The sequence below is a fragment of the Protopterus annectens genome, chromosome 4.part1 (genome assembly GCF_019279795.1).
Source record: "Protopterus annectens isolate FY-2018-M chromosome 4.part1, PAN1.0, whole genome shotgun sequence".
NCBI lineage: Eukaryota > Metazoa > Chordata > Ceratodontiformes > Protopteridae > Protopterus > Protopterus annectens.
In genome coordinates, this window is record NC_056734.1 from 798,644,944 (window position 1) to 798,665,722 (window position 20,779).

At 40.8% G+C, this 20,779-nt stretch overlaps 1 protein-coding gene across 1 annotated transcript in view; it reads right to left on the reverse strand.

Moving 5' to 3' along the window:
• MED12L (mediator complex subunit 12L) overlaps nt 1-20,779 on the reverse strand; it is a 919,119-nt gene that overhangs the window by 720,435 nt on the left and 177,905 nt on the right. Inside the window, exon 8 of the mRNA XM_044070851.1 lies at nt 1,199-1,319. Within this exon, the coding sequence (XP_043926786.1) occupies nt 1,199-1,319 (121 nt within the window). The remainder of the gene's footprint in view (nt 1-1,198; nt 1,320-20,779) is intronic.

Consider the following 20,779-nt stretch of genomic DNA (forward strand, 5'->3'; position numbering starts at 1 on the left):
TATAATACCATCTTTTTATGTTAGCTCTGAATATGGAACTTATCAGGATATTGAAAAATGTATCTCTTTGCTTAACAACACAAAAAAATGAATAGCGATAACTACTAAAGGCAAGATGATAGCAACCTGTATAATTAACTGATAGTTTAAGGGATGCATAAGGGAATGCTTATGATTAAAATGACTGTCACCATGTAAACCACTGAGGTAATAGTGAATGCTTATAATTAAAATGACTGTCACCATGCAAACCACTGAGGTAATGCTTCTGCTGACTTGATTCAATTGATAAGATCAAGTAATTGTTGGACAGTTAAGATGGGCTGAGCATTTGAGGAACTTTTCGGTTCTAGTCAAAAAATATAAATCAAAAAGCTGCTAACACATTGATATAAACTGGGTTTATTATATCACTATCCGAGTAGAAGTCGTGAAATCTTTAGTTTTGTAACAGGTATTCAGAAAGCTGCCATGGCACATGCCTGATGCTAAATATATGTAACACATTTCATCAGCACTGAAACATACTGCCTGCTCCCATGCTGCAGAGGGATGGAACCCTTACAGAGATCCAGGCACTGGGACACACAGGGAGGGAGGAGAGGAATAAAAGACCATGGCCTGCTTGCCCCTCCCAGGGGTGTGGATGTTTTGCAGCCATTTGGGAGCTCATAGGGATGTGTAATTTCTCTGGTGGCGATACAAGTATCCACTTACTGTGTTTGGAGAGAGGGGTGGGGATTCTTGCTGGAAATGTCCCTTTCAGAATTGAGAGGCAATGGCCACAGACAGTCCACAGCACATCCCCATTTGGCTCCACAGGCAGAGCATCAGTGAGGAATGGTAGGGCTAAAACACAAAAATCCTCAAATGACCCCAGTGGCTGACTGAATGATGTTTCTTCCCACTGATGTGGAATGAATTGGTCAACAGGCCAGAGTGAGACTGATGGCCATTAGTCAATGCTGGCAAAGAGTGTAAAAAAGTTGAAATGCACTCCATATCATTAATATACTTTCATGGACATTTTTTCTACCAATATTTCATATTTTACTGGCAAATAAGTCCCCAATTTCTCAAAAATAAATACACGATATTCATCAGACTGCTAAATGTTCTACAAGGTTAATTCTATTACATATGCATATGTAAAAATTCAGTATTCTTTCTAACCATAAATGATTTTATAGACTTTTACCTGCTGTCAGAAGGGAAGGGAGTGCAACGTGTTGTACCACATCCTCCAAGGAAAAGCACTGTCGAGCAATTAGTACAAGAACAAATGTGGCTAAGGAGTCATGGAATGAAAGGTCACTAACCTTGAAGTAAAAAAAGTAAACAGATTGTATTAATTGTTAGAGCATGATTTACAATGAAGGATGAACAACACATCACACTATGCATTCAATGTGATTGACATTGCCGATAGTCTACTGGATAAAAATTATCCTCTGTCTGTATGCATTTCAAATGATACTGATTTCGAGCAGTGAAGCAATGTTCTATTGCAGCAGAATGTAAATGTAACATGAGCTTATAGTATAGATAATATATAGACATTGTTTCTGAGGACTGATGATTTTCTACAACAACCATTGCAGAGAAAAGTTGGAAAATTTATGGTATGAAAACAGCAGAAAAAATTAAATGTACCATGGCATGGCATGGTTCAGTAAGGTTTATTCATTGTTTTTCTATTATTTAAAATTCTGATATGATTGAAGGAAATGTCCAGAAACAGTAACAATCACATTTCACCATAATTTAATGAGTACTCCATCAGCTATTTAAAATAATAAATACAAAGCATATAACCTATCATTCTAAACAGATCCACATGAGTTAAGATTTGGTTGAATTGTATGATATTAAAAACCTCAGCTTTGGCCGGCTAAGATCTAGCTGTATTCAACTGGACGTATAAGAGAATTTAAGTACCTTTATCTGCACTTTTTTCAAATAATACAGTATTTAAATTGATTTAACTGTGTTGCAGGAATATTAACTGAACTGGAAGTTTTGACTCTGCTCTTCAGTCAGTGCTTGCTTGAATTTTATTATTTGTTAGTAATTGCAGGTGTGGGGTAGCCACATTCTTTGATTTCCTGTCCTTGCCTATTTAAGTGGTACAGTTTGAAATATTTTCTGCTTAAAACCTCAGCTTTGGCCGGCTAAGATCTAGCTGTATTCAACTGGACGTATAAGAGAATTTAAGTACCTTTATCTGCACTTTTTTTCAAATAATACAGTATTTAAATTGATTTAACTGTGTTGCAGGAATATTAACTGAACTGTAAGTTTTGACTCTGCTCTTCAGTCAGTGCTTGCTTGAATTTTATTATCTGTTAGTAATTGCAGGTGTGGGCGTAGCTACATTCTTTGATTTCCTGTCCTTGCCTGTTTAAGTGGTACAGTGTGAAATATTTTCTGCTTAGAAACCTCAGCCTTGTCCGGCAAAGATCTAGCTGTATTCAACTGGACGTATAAGAGAATTTAAGTACCTTTATCTGCACTTTTTTTCAAATAATACAGTATTTAAATTGATTTAACTGTGTTGCAGGAATATTAGCTTAACTGGAAGTTTTGACTCCGCTCTTCAGTCAGTGCTTGCTTGAATTTTATTATTTGTTAGTAATTGCAGGTGTGGGGGTAGCCACATTCTTTGATTTCCTGTCCTTGCCTATTTAAGTGGTACAGTTTGAAATATTTTCTCCTTAAAAACCTCAGCTTGGGCCGGCAAAGATCTAGCTGTATTCAACTGGACGTATAAGAGAATTTAAGTACCTTTATCTGCACTTTTTTTCAAATAATAAAGTATTTAAATTGATTTAACTGTGTTGCAGGAATATTAACTGAACTGGAAGTTTTGACTCTGCTCTTCAGTCAGTGCTTGCTTGAATTTTATTATTTGTTAGTAATTGCAGGTGTGGGGTAGCCACATTCTTTGATTTCCTGTCCTTGCCTATTTAAGTGGTACAGTTTGAAATATTTTGTGCTTATAAACCTCAGCTTTGGCCGGCAAAGATCTAGCTGTATTCAACTGGACGTATAAGAGAATTTAAGTACCTTTATCTGCACTTTTTTCAAATAATAAAGTATTTAAATTGATTTAACTGTGTTGCAGGAATATTAACTGAACTGGAAGTTTTGACTCTGCTCTTCAGTCAGTGCTTGCTTGAATTTTATTATTTGTTAGTAATTGCAGGTGTGGGGGTAGCCACATTCTTTGATTTCCTGTCCTTGCCTATTTAAGTGGTACAGTTTGAAATATTTTCTGCTTAAAAACCTCAGCTTTGGCCGGCTAAGATCTAGCTGTATTCAACTAGACATCCACATCCCACCCCCAGCCCCAATTAGGGAAACCATCATAAAAAACTTCTCAAAAGCCAACTTCACACTTCTTAAGACAGAAGTGGCAAACTTCATGACACCCATGCAGACGGATAATAGAGGTATGACTGCCGAATCCTACACAAATGCACTTTATAAGCACTTACACAAGTGCATGGATCATGCTATCCCTAATAGAACCAAGATGTTATCCTCCAAAAAAAAGGAAGCCAATTTGGTGGTCCTCTGCCATAAACAAACTCTACAACAGAAGAAATAAACTGTTGCAAAAAAGAGTAAAATCCCATGACTGGAGGAACTCCCTCGTCAACCTCAGTAAGAAGCTGAGATCCCTCATAAAATCCTCCAAAGCTAGTTACGAAAACAAAATTGCCACTGACTCTAAAGACAACCACAAAGCATTCTATAGCTATGTCAAGAATCTAAATGGGAACACTCAGATCTGCTCTGAGTTACAGCATAATGGCACTAAATATACAGAACCAACTGATATTGCCAACATCCTAGCAGATAGGTTCAGTGTTAACTTTACCCCCCTCTCACCCCCTAGAGGGCCCATCTCTATACTGGAAGAATGCAAAGTTCCTATAATCACGGCTGCACAGGTTAAAAAACACACTCTCCAAAGCCAAGAACACAGCATTTATGGGACCTGACAGTATCCCAGGCTGCGTTCTACACGAACTACAGAATGAACTGGCACCCTACCTAAGTACCATGTTCAATCATAGCCTCACCTCAGGCTTTGTACCCACTGAATGGTGCACCGCAACAGTTATCCCACTCCACAAAGGGGGAGGCATGACGGACCCTGGGAACTACTTCCCCATTAGCCTGACAAGCCTGGTCTGCAAGGCCATGGAACGTATCATTGTGGAACTCATAAACAAAGATATTGGTAATCTCCAAACTCTGGACCCTACTCAGTTTGGACTTGTAAAAGGCAGATCATGCCTCCTAAACCTGATTGACTTCTTTGAAGCAGTCACCAAAGCCATAGATGAGGGTAAAATGGTTCACACAGCTTATCTAGATCTCGCCAAGGCTTTCAACACCATCCCCCACTCTGGAATTATAGATAAGCTCACTAAACTAGGTATAAATCCCTATGTCACAAGATGGGTTGCCAACTGGCTCACAGACAGAACCCACATTGTGAAAGTAGTGGATTCCAAATCCGACATCAGACCAGTGACAAGTGGAGTACCACAGGGTTCAGTCCTGGGTCCTCTCCTGTTTGGCATCTACTTCTCTGAAGTGCAGGCCAACACAGAAGGTCTTTGGTTAACAAAGTTTGCAGATGACTGCAAAATAGGAGCCATAATCGAAACTCCTAACGATGTGGACAAACTACAAAAGGGCCTCACTGAGACAGATACCTGGTGTCAAAGCCATGGCCTGAAGCTCAATGCCAAAAAGTGTATTGTCATCCCCTTTGGTAAAAACTCTGTACCCATGAACTACCACATAGCTGGTAGTCTACTTAATGCCGAAAATGTGATAAGAGACCTTGGGACACAGGTGGACAGTAGTCTCTCCTTTGATAATCACATCGCCACAGTGGTCAGGAAATCCTTCTGCATGGCTCATCTCATCACAAAAGGATTCTCATCCAGAAAAAAAAGAGGTCATTGTTCCCCTCTACTCATCACTCATTAGACCCATTATAGAATACAACGCCCTTTTGGTATGTACCTCACAAGACATCTACAACAACTGGAAAGACCGCAGAAATACCTCACAAAGAGGATTACTGGCCTCAAACAGATGCCCTATGCAGACCGTCTCAAAAAACTACAGCTTTACTCCATCACATATCGCCTACTCAGGGGCGATCTCTGCCTAACATACAAAGCTATGTCAAACCCAGAGCTGTTGGACATGCTCCACTTAAAGAAATCCCAATCCCTCCGAGCTACATGCTCTAGGGACCTTAACCTTGTCACCACAATAAACAGAACATGCTGGAGGGATAGATTCCTGTCCCAGAGACTTCCCATACTCAGGAACAGACTACCTATCTATGTCAAACAGAGCTCCTCATTAGCACTCTTCAAGAAAAATCTTGATGATTGGATGGGAAATGGGAAATTCACCCCGGGGGTCACTTCTGTGGCTCTGCTCGAAAGGGGCACAGGAAAATAATTTTCTTGGGTGTCGAAAGCCAGGGTACATTTTTTGGCTAGGCTTGTATGGGCCCTAGGGCCGATAGCCTAGTACCTACCTATGAACCTATGAACCTATACATGCCTGTTTGACACTACTGTATACCTACTTAATTTTCAATTTTACAGTTTAAAAGCAACAGGGGCATTAATTCTGTATCACCATCTACATTCTTTGATATTTATGTAACACCTATAAGGTTGTCTCGACTGCATTTCTTCAACTATAAACAGCCTCTACAGGGGAAAAATGATAAGTGGGTACCATGTCTTAAGCCTCTATCCCTTAAACAGTTTCAGAAACCTATAACTGCAGGGGTTCCCACACAACACAAAACAAGCAAATATCTGGCCTTTTCCATTTTAGTTATGTCTTCTAATAAGGAAATTCTTTCTGCTGCTTAGAGGTTGCTGGCAAACATAGCTGTAAATCTTACCTCCCTCCTTGAGCCCACAACACATCACTTAATTTCAGCTTATGGCTGACAAAGAGAATGGGATAATTTTTGCTTATTCATTTATTTTCTTGATTTCTCCATAGGTACTTAGAGTGCACCTAGTTTGTGAAAAATAGACTAAAGTGGTCCAGCAATAAACCAAACAAAATGAAATACAAAATGTAACAGGGCTAGCTGTGGGTCGGTAATCTTTTTTCTAATATTTTTGTTTAACTGTTTAGGATATTACTGCCTTTGCAACCTGGCTGTTGATTTGTTCACTGGTTGATGGTGTTATCCTTAAACTATGCATAGGCTAAAAGGTTGATTATTCACACCATAAAAACTGAGTGCGGAAAGACGTATGCTATAAACTCTATCCGTGGTGAACTATAATTTATCTGCATTCTTAGACAGTACATAGCACTGTACAAAATAGAGTGAGTGACAGGAACACACAGGAAAAGCACTATTCAGACATGTATTTGCATGACCACACTAGGGTAAAATAGTGCAAAATGTAAATGACCACATTGATATGGAAATGAGGTTCTAAATGGAAATCAGGCACAGTTATTATACCGCATGTGCCATTACACATAAACAGCATTTTAGAGTGAAAATTTCTGCCTTCTAAATTAATAGAAAAGCTACAGTGCAGGAGGGGAAAAGGTGGTCGTGCTTCAATTAACATTCAGAAGAGACTCACATCATGGCTGGTAAAGCAGCATGATGCAGTAGAGCTTCTTCATAACTATCAGAAAGGTCCTATACCTTAATTTAGCTAGCTACAGAACTTCCTTTATTCCACAAGAGAGCCACAACCATTATCTACAGAAACTAGAATCACAGTATTAAACCCAGTTTCATTTCCATAGGTGATATAAACTATTCAACTATAGAGTGAGAAACTTACACCACCACTAGTTCACAAGCACAGAGATTCCTGGACTTTGACAATACAAATGCCCTGAAACAATCAATCGGAATAACCACTGGAGGGCATAACATCTTCAATCTTGGCCTTACTAATATGGGACGTCTTGCACCATCCCCTGTGTACCTTCATCACTTGTTAGATCTGATCATAAAAACACTCTCCTTCAAAATAAAGCTGAAACCAGAGACCCCTTGCACCCAAGGTATCTTCATAAATTTCTTTAAGACAAACTAAGACAAACTACCTTCTCCTAAGTGATACATTGGCAAGCTTCAAATCCCCACCAAAACCAGTTAACTCCACTGAATATGCAAAAAACATATGCAACCACACAATACCAGCATGTAAACAGCTGAATAGATGTAGCTGTACCCTATAGGAACATGTAGGGGAAACTCCAGAAACAAGCCCACACTGTGGAACCATAATATCAACAAGCTTTATAATAAAAGGAAAAACATTTTGACCAACAGTAAGAAGAGTAAATCCCAGAATGTTATAGCCCTTGTCACTGAAATAAACAAACAGCTCACTAGCCAAACTTAAAATGGTCCACAAGAGCAGCTATCCTAGTACTTACCTATGAACTTATGAACTTATTCAATATGTCAGAGAGATTCATATATCCTGTTCTACGCAATAAACTCACCATGAGTTATTCCCTCAAGAACTCCAACATCTTGTAAATACTAAGGCCTTTTTTTTCAATCTATCATGTTGAGAATGGACACTCTCTGAGATTGCTTCAGCTACCAGGAAAAACATTTCTGAAACTAACAGGAATTCTGAAAAACTTCAAAACTTTAAGAAGTCTCTCAAAACAGCATCATTCTTAATAAAATACTTTGAACTGCTTTACAGGTACTAAATGATTTCTGTCAAATTTGTTTCTGTCTGTTGTGTTACCCCATCCCCACTATTCAATAAAGTCTGTGTAGACTCCTTGTAGTGCCTACACAGAATGTATTTGTGTACATGACCATGATTCTCCCTCAGGGACATGCCATGCATTTTAATTGTGGTGAATGCATAAGGGAGGTCAGAAGAACACGGATACTGAATCCGAGTAAGAATGATTGCACACCCACATACCTTTTGGCCCATTAACCCTGACAATAAGGTCTACAAGACATTTTATTTAATTAAGTTGGATTTATTTATTTTTTTAAACGTTTTGTGCTTGTTTGCTTGATACACCAAGCTATTTAGCCATGGTTAGCTCTACATAACCATACATTAGACATGTACTAGACATGTAAACTAGAAACAAGATGTATTTAACTGCTGTAGTTGTGCGGTGCTTGGCACCATGCAAATCCACGCAGTGAAGCTGTGCTACACTTACAGACACCTTAGCAGTATATCTGAAGACATATGAATTCCCTTCACTATCCCAGTGTCTAGATAGGTTGAGTCATGATGTACAGTGTAGTAGGTCCTGGGTCCAAGTCCTGGACAATTATACCTATTACATATACTACTGTGAAACTGTGTCAGGTGACTGAAACATTGGTGCCCTTTAAATTCAATAATTGTTAAATTTAGTAAAGGTGCATGATGCTAAGCAACTCTTAAACAAGTGTAATGGTCTTTTCATGTTTGCACATTGATAAGCAATGCAGCACATTTTTGAAAATTACAGTATGATGTGCAATGGCAGAAATGCAGCCTATTTAAAGGGCAATAGGTGGTAATTTCATATTATACATTGAAGCCTGATCCTGACTGTGGATATGGCTGCTGTTGTGGAGGAAGATGTGTGCTTTAGGGCACAATGGTGGGGTGTCCAGGTGTCTAGGGATTTCATTGGACTCCTGGTAGAGCACTATGGACCCTGGCTGCTGCAGGGCAACTATCAGGGATCAGATTATAAGTCTGAGGCCTGGGATAGTTTGGCCAGGGACATGACAAGTGCAACTCGTATCCCCAGCACTGATCAGCAGTGTCATCACCATTATGAAGACCTCTACTGAAGGAAGAGGGGAACCTTGGATCAATGGATCCAGGATTCACGAGCAGGAACCACCTCAAAGATATGTAACTATGCTTGCTAGTAATTTATAAATATACAAGCTAAATCTGTGCAAAACTGGTATGAATAATGGTTTCCTTCTCTTTCTACAGCTGCAGAAAAGAGGGCTTGCAACGTCCGGTCCCATACAAGACGTTTGACCAGGATGAGGCAAGTGGGGTGGTATGTAAGAAAATCAATAAAGTAATAAATGAATGCATAACTTAAAAATAAAATAAAGTAAATACAGATATTGCAATCTTAACAGTCATGTATGAAATACCTGGGACATCATAGGCTTTCATTAATGTGTCAGTGCATGTCTGCACTGGTAAAGCAAGTTAAAGCAAGTAAGCATGCAGTACTAAGTAGCATAGCTTCCAACCATTTGTTAATGTTGTGGTATACCCAGATTAAAAGTCAAAGTTGTGGTCTGCTCATTGTCAGAAATATGCTGTAGATTGCATTCAATAAATGAATAGGCTAAACGTGTAAGTTAACAGAAGTCCTAGATAGCTATCCATGTGTATAAATATAAGATTGGAAACAACATGAATCAATAAAGTGTAAAAGGAGACAGTGCCTGGTAATTTATTATTTCCAATAAAATGTTTAGTATTACTGTAGTCACTGCTTGTGGGTTCTAATCCCACATCTACCAACTGAGAATTTGTGCTGTTTTCAATACTGTTTTAGCATTTCATCAATAAAACATAGCCATGCTTGCATGTGAAGTGCACATCTATAGACCTATGCCATGACTGTCAAGTGTAGTCAGTGTACATGGACATACCTCCGAAATGTCATGAGTTTTGCAGAATGCACTAAATATTGCCCCATATGTATGGTCTGTTTGACCAGGTTGGGAGGGTGGCCTAATGGTTAAGGTGTTTGCCTTACAAACGCAAGGTACAGGGTTTGAGTCTTATAAGGGATAATTGGCTAGGCTTAAAATGGCCTCACAAAGGCAGTTAGCCTAGTACTAATCTATGAACCTTTTCAAGTATAAAAAAATAAAAACTTTTGTGGGCGATTGGCCTAATGGTTAAGGTGTTTGCCTTACAGACAGAAGGTGCAGGGTTTGATTCTTGCATGTGTAACTGGCTAGGCCTGAAAGGACAGCTACTCTAGTATTAAGCTATGAGTAAGAGATTGGGAGGGTAGCCTAATGGTTAAGGTGTTTGCCTTACAAACACAAGGTTCAGAGTTTGAGTCTCACAAGGGATAATTGGCTAGGCTTAAAATGGCTCGCAAGGGCAGTTAGCCTAGTACTAATCTATGAACCTAAGTTTAGGGGTTGGGAGGGTGGCCTAATGGTTAAGGTGTTTGCCTTACAAACACAAGGTGCAGGGTTTGAGTCTCACAAGGGATAACTGGCTAGGCTTACAATGGCTCACAAGGGCAGTTAGCCTAGTACTAACCTATGAACTATATGGTCTTGTTTTACTGGCCAGCCTCTGACACGTTGTTGAGGATCAACGTCAGTAAAAGTCAGTCCTCTGATTTGCAGATATATGACATCACTCGAAATAAAAGTTAATTGCAAATCTGTTATCAGAACACCTTGCTACTATTGCATGACAACACTTTATAAGGATGTTCCTTGTTGTTGTGCCTTTGTACCGCCATTATGAATGGCTTAGCCCATAATGTCCCATGCTAAGATGTTGAGAGGTATGTATGCGGAACATCATATATACAATATAAGCAACACTGAATGATTGCTGGATTCACTATGATTGGTTCTATAGTGTGTGTAAGGAACAGGGTAGTATGTCAAATAATAAATGGCATAGCAGTCAATGGTCTCACAAGTGAAATCGAACATATCTAGAAGAATGTAGTTATACTATGTTTATTTATATTATCTGTGAAGTTACTAATGTTCTTCTCTTTCCCCTCACCGCACCCCTTCTCTTCTTTTATTTATTTAATCAATATATTTACTGTTATCATTTGATATTAACATATTATTTGTTATTACCTCTTATGCTGGCCTTATGTGTAATTTAATATTGCTTTGCTGTTAAAAAACTTTAATTTACTTTATTTATTGTTATGTTCCTCATTATATTATTTTCTGTTTGTTTCCATTACCCGTTATTGTTTCTTTCATGTTATTAATTACATTTGTTTGGGTTATGTTTATTCTTCCTTTATGTTTATGTTTTATTTACCACAGTGCAACAAGGTAGGCCAGTTCCCAGTGATCCATCTACCTTGGCTCCCCAGCCAAGGAACTGGGGCCCAGCACATCTGGGCCACAGCCTGGTGGCACCCCCTCTGCTGCCCCTGCACTACCTGCTCCATCAGGTAGTTCCACCCCACAGGCTGCGGGTGTAACCCCCTCTGTGAGTGGAGGTGGAGGGGATGTGTTTGTCACCCAAGATAAACTACCAGGCATGGTGCATAGGGTTGTGTGCCAAACTGTTGGTGCATGTCTATGACAGATGGAGAACAAGCTGTTCATCCTGGTGGGGCATTCTGTTGCCATGCACCGGCATCGATCACTGCCTCCACAGCAGCAGTGAAGGTGCAGTGCTGACAGTCCTATGGGTGAGGACTTGAGTCACACTGCTACCGGGTCTGATGCTGGGATCCCCGAACACCCTCATCAATCAAGGTGTTCACCCCCATCTTGTGTCCCACACCAGCTCTGTCTGCGGTCTTGTCTGCCTGCAAATGCTTCTTCACCTTCTCAGTTTAGCTTCCCCACACATACCTATGTCCCTTCCCCAACATTACACTCTTTCCTTAAAAAAAAAAAAAAAAAAAGGGGGGGGGGGCACCTGTCCCAAAACAAACAAACAAAAACATTTGTCCAATACATACCACTCCATTTTGCACATGTATCCACTGGACACATTTAATTAGGTCCAGTTGGCTTGACAACACACTTATGTTGCCATCACCCCTCTCTCTTGGGGTGACAGTTTAAATTCAGCTAAAAATCTTTGCAAGTGCACATTTGTTGCCGTTTAAGAAATGGATAGCTATGGTTCTTTCCGACACCCTTCCTGCACATTCCTACCTAACTTTCACTATGTTTTTCCCCCGCTTGCACCCCATTTCACCACTGTCCTATCTCTCCAATTTTCTTTTCTTTAAAGAATTATCGTGTGATACTGCGCATAGCTATGCTAAATGGTAGTATATTACTACATGTATTTGAAAGCATACTAATCAAGTTCAAAAAGAACACCTCCATCCTATTTCAAACCCAGTACCATTTCACTTGAGCAACAGTGCATCAACCTGACAAGTCACGCATCCAGTAAGTTAGCACTGGTGTTTCCAGCAAAACATAGTAATTGTCATTTTCTCATCATTAAACATGATTACATGATGCTATGCATCATGCAACATTGTGCACCAAATCTGCTAAAAGATTAATGGAAAAATAGCAATTTATCTGGGACTCTGGTAGAGAGATTCATCACTGTAAAGCCATACACATACTAATACATGTGAGTGAGGTATGTAACAGCAGGTAAGCATGCAATTATATCTACAACTTGTAAAAATATACCTATGATAAGATGACCTCTGTAGCTCAAACAGTTAAATGCTTTGAAAACATAAATGTTTTGGTCCACATGGTCCTGGGTTCAAATACAACTATGTCTAGCATTTAAAATACATGTATTGTGATATGTATGACTGTCTCTTCTCATTTTTATCTACCCAAAGCAGTACAGATGGATTGTCTGCTTCTAAATAATGGAAGTCAAAGGCCTACAGATCTGACCACATTTCAACTATTCCCATTACAACCCTAGAAAGTGCATAAAATGCCAGGGTATGCATTTGCATAAGTTCCCAGAGGATTTTGAAGTATGCAATTCAAATGTGGCCCAGTAATGTCAGATTGCACTCAACAATGATTAGCTAGTTATATTACAAATTACAGACAACCACAGGTGCACAAGTAACATAATATATGTAGGTAGTACTAGAAACAGGGGTTGCCAGCACACACATTTCAGATGACTACCATGACTTAAGATGACTTGGCAGTTGTCCATCTGGTTGACAAAATAGTTGATGTGTCCCCTATCATGTTCTGGGACACACCAAGCATGTTGCTTTTACTATGTTAATGATACATTTGGCTAATGTACTTACCTTAAACACATGCCTTAATTTCCAGTGGGATGGGTTCCCTCAATCAGGCTCTGACTGTTCGTCAAGGCTGCCACAGGTCACACAGTTACTCTTAAGCGTTGTTGTCCTGCACATTCTTCAGACTCTCTGTCTATGCCTATTGCCTGCAACAGCAGCATCAGCTTCAGCCTATAGCACACACATCTGTGTGTAAAAAGTAGCTGCTACAAACATTGTCTCTGTGCTGATGATGTATCTTTACCCCAGTAATTTCCATTCTAACATATGAGAAAGGGGATGGAATCTACATTGAGGCCTTATATCGTGTTGAGTAGTTGCATGGGATTGGCTGGTTATTCTGCAAATCAGCTGTGTAGGCTGCATGTTGCATTTTTGAGTAATAGATTGGTTCAGAGGCAGTCACCTGTTAATGAGAACCAGCTTAAAAAAAGGCAAACTTCTAGCTAGGGGAATCAGTGTGTATGAGAGGTAGTCCGTTGACACATGACTTATATAGCAGTATCTTTCAACAGAGGAGTATTGTACTCCATCAAGTATGTAACTATTTTGTTTCCAACACTGCTATTTTGTTGGCAGTGTTGTTTATGCATATTATATAGGGGTGGATTTTTCCTGCTATGGGGCACGCTACAATGGACTCCTGTGTTGGGTGTGTGATCATATGCATCTGTCATGGCACAAACAGGAATAGGTCACTATTGCTGCTATCCAAGTTGCATCCACACCCTTTCTATGTTTGGTACACTGTTGAATATGAGATGTGCAATCAAGTGGTGAATACTGACAGCCTTCCTTTATTGCTACATACTGTACTCCCATGTACATGATCCTGCCATGTGTAATCATTTATTTGTATTACAGGAAACGTCAAGCATGCATGTCACAGGGCACCATTTACTGAGATGAAAAACAACCTCATCATTGAAGTTTTGTGTCAACATTACCAGGTCCTGCTGTCAAGAGGGAGGGAAAATAGGCCAGGAAGGGCAGCCCTGTGTGATGAACTGGTGCATAACATCAATGTCATGGGTCACCAGAATGGTACCTACAGCAGGTGCGACACCATGTAATGGATATAATAAATTCAGCATGCGGACATGCAGCTGATGTGGCCAGGTATTGTCAGGTCACTGGTGGTGGGCCTACAGCAGAACAGCCTCTCTTAGCCACAGAAGAATTCCTAGCAAGCCTTGCAACACAGGACAGCTCTCAGGCATTCATCAGACAATATGTTCTGGACATGAGTGCCACACATTTCTCTCAAGAGGAGCTCCAGGTATGGTTAGTTAGATCAACATTGGAATACTGTTGCATTCAGTGTGTCAAGGTGTATATAGTTTTACATGGGTGTCAGGTGTTTGGTGGGGGGTTAGCTGCAGTTATAAGCTCATGTAGAGATTGTGATCTACATACCTGTTAACATAGCAGCTACTGTAAATGTGAGATATTTGGACATACGTATTACCTCTGTTATACTGTAACATGTGGTGCTGTTGCCATTACCCCACCTCAAAATTTTCAGAACCATCAAGAATAGGAAGAGTTCATGCTCCTGCTGCTGATAAGCACAAAACTGTTTTGTCAGAGTTGTAGATATAGTTCAATGTATTCACTAAAGTGTCATTCCAGGTCTGCTAGCTGGATTGATGTACTGACTGCATGACTGGAAAATGGACAGATATTTTTGGAATGTACAGTTTAGAGTCATACCTCTGCCTTGTAGGTGAGACCATAGTGACTGACTTGACAGTATTGTCAGGACATTACAGATTGCCATAACTGTCAACTGTGCAGAGTTTTGCAGAATGTTAACAGTGCCCATAATTTATGTTTTGCTTATGAGATTTTTGTTTAATGAAGAATTATTTCCAAATAATTACAGATTGGGGTTAGAAAATAGTGTCCTCTTGCTTTACTATGTGACATTGCGGGTTATACAAGTCTGTAATAGTGCCAGCTGTGTATACAGTTTAACACATATTGCATCATAGTACTGCATAGCATAAAAGTGCAGGTATTAATGTATTGCTTTTTCCTTTTTATCACAGGTGATCAGGGAGGTGGGTCATTGTCCCCTTCACAACCTGATGTTAGTGTCTCTCCAGACTCTGATGATGATGATGGTGTCCAAATTGAGGCACAGCTGGGGGTTGCAGAGGCTGAATCAGACACAGAGGTTGACATCCCTCATCCACCCTCATTATCACCATACACAGCCAGTATGCCTATGCATACCCAGTTCCCTGAGGCCACAAATATTGGACAATTGGATGGTGGGAGCATTAAACAGGGAAGTGTGGCTTTAGTGACTGTTGACACTGGACATAGCCAAACAGTTGGCAAGGTTCCACACAGACAGATCGATAGGGGTGCTCATAGCAGGCCTGCTGTCCTTCTACCACCTGTCACAGGTGTCTCATCACATGTCATTCCGGTTATGTTTAGGGCAGTCATGGAGGCACAAGCACGCTCTGAAAGGAATGCCCAGTGAATGCTCAGGGTTATGGATGCAGCACAGTTTGACATCCGTGACTGCCTCCACTGTGTTGCTGATACCCTGGAAAGGTTGACTGACACAGCTGAAAGAGGTAGGACTGAGACAGATCTCATACTATATGTGTTGGAACTCATGTTGTCTGTGATGGAACATCTGACTGGAGTTGAGCATCGGCCCCATGGGCATAGGTTGGGCACTACATCTGCTGAGAGTCAATGTGTCCATGCATAATCATGCTCCCATAGTGGCAGTACATTTGGTAAACCAGAGGGGAGTGTGCTGTCCACACCAAGACATAGCAGGCCATGGGCTCATGGTCCTGGGCATTCCTGTGGAGGACACATTCCCAGCAGACATCAGTAAACCTCAGGTAGTAGCACAGCATATGACCTTGGGTGTGGAGATGCCAGTGCACCTCCTGGCAGAGACAGTTCGTACGATTGGGGGATGGAAACAATGAACTATCAGCTGTACCATGCACAGCTCACAGCTGTCCAACACACAGACATTCAGGGCTAGCACTGAGCTTGGCTGTGTTCATTCAGACACTCATACACCACTGTCACACTGAGGGCACCTACAGACACACATGCAACATTTCCATGGTCCAGCTTGCTTGCTTCCCTTCCTGACTCACACACATGTTTGCAAACCTCTTGGGTCAGCCTAGGCCTCCTGCACCCCCACACAACAGCTTGTGCAAGTGATGATACCTGTGCCACATCCCTATAATTTTTCTCATGGATGCAGGGAAATAAAGCTTTGTGTCTGATGCACAGGGTAACTATCTACATTAATATGAATTCATTTAGTCCACTGTTGCTGTTGATATGCGGCTTGTACTGGTCATTTACAGATATTGTTCTTTGCTATCTGTAATGTGTATAGCATAATTTGTGTATGTTACAAGGGATGCTGTTTTAAGGGCTGTGGATTCACACAATGAGATTTGGCTCATGGAAATATTGATGTTTCACTTTTAGGATTGTGTTGGACACATCTACAATCTACCCATCAATGCCATTGCACAGAACTGAATGTCAGCACAGGAGAGAAATGTCATCAGAAAGGTAATACAATATAGATTCCTACTTTCATAGGTCCATAGATGTTTACTAGGCTAACGAACACAAGGGTTTCTTTAAGCCTAGCCATGCATCCCAAATCTTTGACAAGGTCTGATACCCTTGATAAGTGTAATCAGGGTTTTGGGAGATGAAACATTTACAAGCAGAGGCCTGGAAGATGAACCATTTATAGTTTGTCTGTGTCCATTAGAGACATAGGTCTCAAACCAGGGATGATAGTCCTGTTTCCTATCCAGGTGTGTAACATGCACTAGATTTGCATTAGGGAATACATACCTGTCTCTCTAGCATATCCTGTTTATACCACAGGCAATGTGCAGGCTTGTAGAACAGGTATTTCTGGTGCTAGTTGTTTCATGGATATCCAGGAGGTCCACAGTGGGGTCTGACAATGCCCTGTATGGCAGGCATGCATCTCCCCTCCAAAGGCTTTAGGCCACAGAATACAGAGATATGGCCTTGATGTGGTCTGCATAGGACATTTTACGTGTGCACTGTATTGGTTTAGTGAGGAACCTCTGTGGATTTTCCAGTTGATGGATATGCCTGGTTAGGTACATACCAAAGATGGCATTGCACTCAAGAGCCAGGATGTTGGCTCCCGTTGTGGGGGTATTAACCAACAGGTCCAATGCCTTGGAGTTAACAAAATGGATGAGCCTTTGGGAAAGTGAGCTACAGCACAAGTAATTTACCCGGTCAATTGATGGTTAGTTAAAAGCACCCAAAGCCAGGGTGTTTGGATGTATCTTGATAGACACAAGTAGAGCCAGATAGGCAGAGTGGGAATCCTGATTCACAGATGGAGTCCTGTAGCCAGCAATGACTTGAACAGGTGTCCTACCAACAGTTAATTGCACCTGAAATATCTCCAGGAAATCTTACTGTCTAACCAATCTGGAAGTGTATTTATCTGTAATCAATATGATACACCACCTCCTTTAGTTTTCATTCCTTCAGTTTGTGGTCTGAATGTGTGGAAGGAGGTATAGCCCGATATGGTTGGGATGCTCTCCACAGCTGTGAACCAGGTCTCCATGACTGAACAAGTATGTAAATCTTCCAAGGTAAGGACTGCTTCCAGTGAGTGCAGTTTCATGTTAAGATACCTAGCATTTAGCAGCATAACCTTGAGGTTATTTTTAAATGGAGTTTTCACAACTGGAATTTTGTCCTTGAGACACCACCTAAAAAGGACACTATGGAGGTGACAAGAGCCTTGGGCAGTAGCCATATTACACATATACTCCAAAAACAAGTACTGTTATGACTCCATCATAGTCCATATTGGTGTGAATGACCTGTGACATACCTCTCTGGACTATATGGAGAGAGACATGACTGAACTCTCAGACTATGTGTCTCAGGCAGGTATGTCCCTAACCTTAAGCAGTATTTTTACCTTCACCTAGGATGATTCCTCAATACAAACAGAAAATGAATGACCTCCATAATTATCTTAATTTCTGGTGTCATTCTAAGGGGATACAGTATCTATCAGCTTTGGATGATAGGATCGACAGAACTCGATGCTTTATCAGAGATGGTCTTCATCTTACCACCCCCATAGTACCCTTTCAAATGGTGTCTGAAGGAAAAAATTCCCAGTGTAAAATCCCCATCTATTAAACAACCTCAAGGTTATGCTTCTAAATGCTAGGAGTCTCAACATGAGACTGCACTCACTGGAAGCTGTCCTCACCATGGAAGATGCAGATATTTGTGCAGTCACAGAGACCTGGTTCAAGGCTGTGAAGAGCACCCCAACCATATTGGGCTATACCTCCTTCCACACATTCAGACCTCAAATTGAAGGCATGAAAACCAAAGGAGGCGGTGTATCAATATTCATTAAACATAAATACACATCCAGATTGGTTAAACAGTATGATTCCCTGGAGACACCTTAGTAAAAATTAACTGTTTGTTGGACACCTATTCACATCATTACCAGCTACAGGATCCCCTCCATGAATTAGGACACCCAGACACCCATTCTGCTTATTTGTATCTACTTGATTCTATTGAGATACATCCAAAAAACATGGTTTTGGGCGACTTTAACAACCCATTCATTGACTGGGTAAATTACTCGTGCTCAAACTCACTTTCCCAAAGTTTCCTCAACTTTATTAACTGCAATGCCCTGAACCATCTGGTTAACACCCCCACAAGGGGATCCAACATCCTGGATCTGAAGCTTGCCAATATGGGGAAAACACTGTAGCACCCCCACTGTGAGCTCCTCCCTGATGACATCTGACCACAAATCAGTCTCATTCAATGTAACTATCACACGTGACCACCTAGTAAAAACTAAACAAAAAAAAACTTCTCCAAAGCAGATTATAACCTCTTATAGGATGGTATACATAGCTTCACTGTACCTCCTCCCTCAGATGAAACTTGCAACTATGCCAAGCTCTACACCGATGCTTTATACAAACACCTATGTAACTGCATTGACTCTGCTGTACCAGATAGGACCAAAACAAGTCTCTCAAGGAAGAGCAAACCTGCCCAGTGGACAACTGCCATTAACAGGCTTTACAATAAGAGGAAGAATTTGTTGTCTAAGAGTAAGAGGTACGGAGCCCTCCTAAATTGGAGACACTCCATCCTCAGCTTAAAAAGCAAATATGATATCTTAAGTCCTCTAAAGCAAATTATGATTCCAAATTATCTTCCTCAACAAAGGATAACCACAAGGCAGCCTATAGTTACATCTGTAACCTGAAAGGAAAGGCCCATATTTGTGCCAAACGGGTAGCTAATGATACCACATATACTGAGCCTGCGGACATAGCGAACCTGCTGGCTGACAGGTTCTATGAAAACTTCACTCCCCTGTTCTCACCATACATACCCCATGACATGCCTACCACCTGTCCCCTACCTTGTATCTCTAAAGAGCAGGTCATAAATGCCCTCTCTAGGGCCAAAAACACAGCATCTATGAGACCTAATAACATCCCAGGCTACATCCTACATGGGCTCCAACATGAATTAGCAATGGGTACTTTTTTGAATCATAGTCTAAGCACCGGCTTCATACCAGTTGAATGGAAAACAGGTGCTGTTATTCCCTTGCACAAAGATGGTGCACTCACTGACCCTGAGATCTATAGACTTATTAGCCTGACTAGCCTTATCTGCAAGGCCATGGCGTGAATCATCTTGGACCTTATCAACAAAGATATTGGTAATCTCCAAACACATGACCCTACTCAGTTTGGATTAGTCAAAGGGAGATCATGCCTGTTAAACATAGTGAACTTCTTTGAGACAGTCACAAAGGCCATGGAAGAGGGGAAATCTGTGCATACAGCCTACTTGTACTTAGGAAAGGCATTTGACACTATCCCCCACTCAGGCATAATTGACAACTCACTCAAATAGGCATAAACAATAATATCATTAGATGGGTTGCTAACTGGCACACTGATAGAACTCATACAGTCAAAACAGAGGAATCCACCTCCAACAGCAGACCTGTAACCAGTGGTGTTCCACAGGGTTCATTCCTGGGACCTGTACTGTTTGGAATCTATTTCTCTGAAGTACAAGCAAAAACTAAAATCTGTGATTCACAAAGTTTGCTGATGACTGCAAACTGGGAGTGGTCATAGAATCTCCAAATTATGTCAACATCCTACAAGAGGGTCTTACACAAACAAATGAATGGTGCCAAAGTCATGGGCTTAAACTCAATGCAAAAAAAATCATTCCTTTTGGTAAAAGCGATGTTCCTGCTAACTATCACATCAATAGCAACAGCTTATGTATGCACTCAGTGGTGAGAGACCTAGGCACACAGGTTGAAAGCTACCTTATCTTTGACCACTGTGTCTCCACAGTGGTAAGAAGGGCATTCCATCTTGCTCATGTCATAGGTAAGGGCATTGTCTCCAGAATAAAAGAAGTTATAACCTCCCTGTACTCTTCCCTCATCAGGCCAATAACTGAGTAGAGTGCCCCTTTCAGTATGTACCTTTCCTAGCACCTGCAGCAAATGGAGAGTCCACAAAGTTTCCTCACAAGGAAAATTCAAGGTCTTCAGCATCTGTCCTACTCAGAGGTGATCTCTGCCTTGCATACAAGTCAATCTCTTACCTTGTTTTATTGGAAATGCTGCATGGTACACAGGTTACTCGCTCTAAAGATC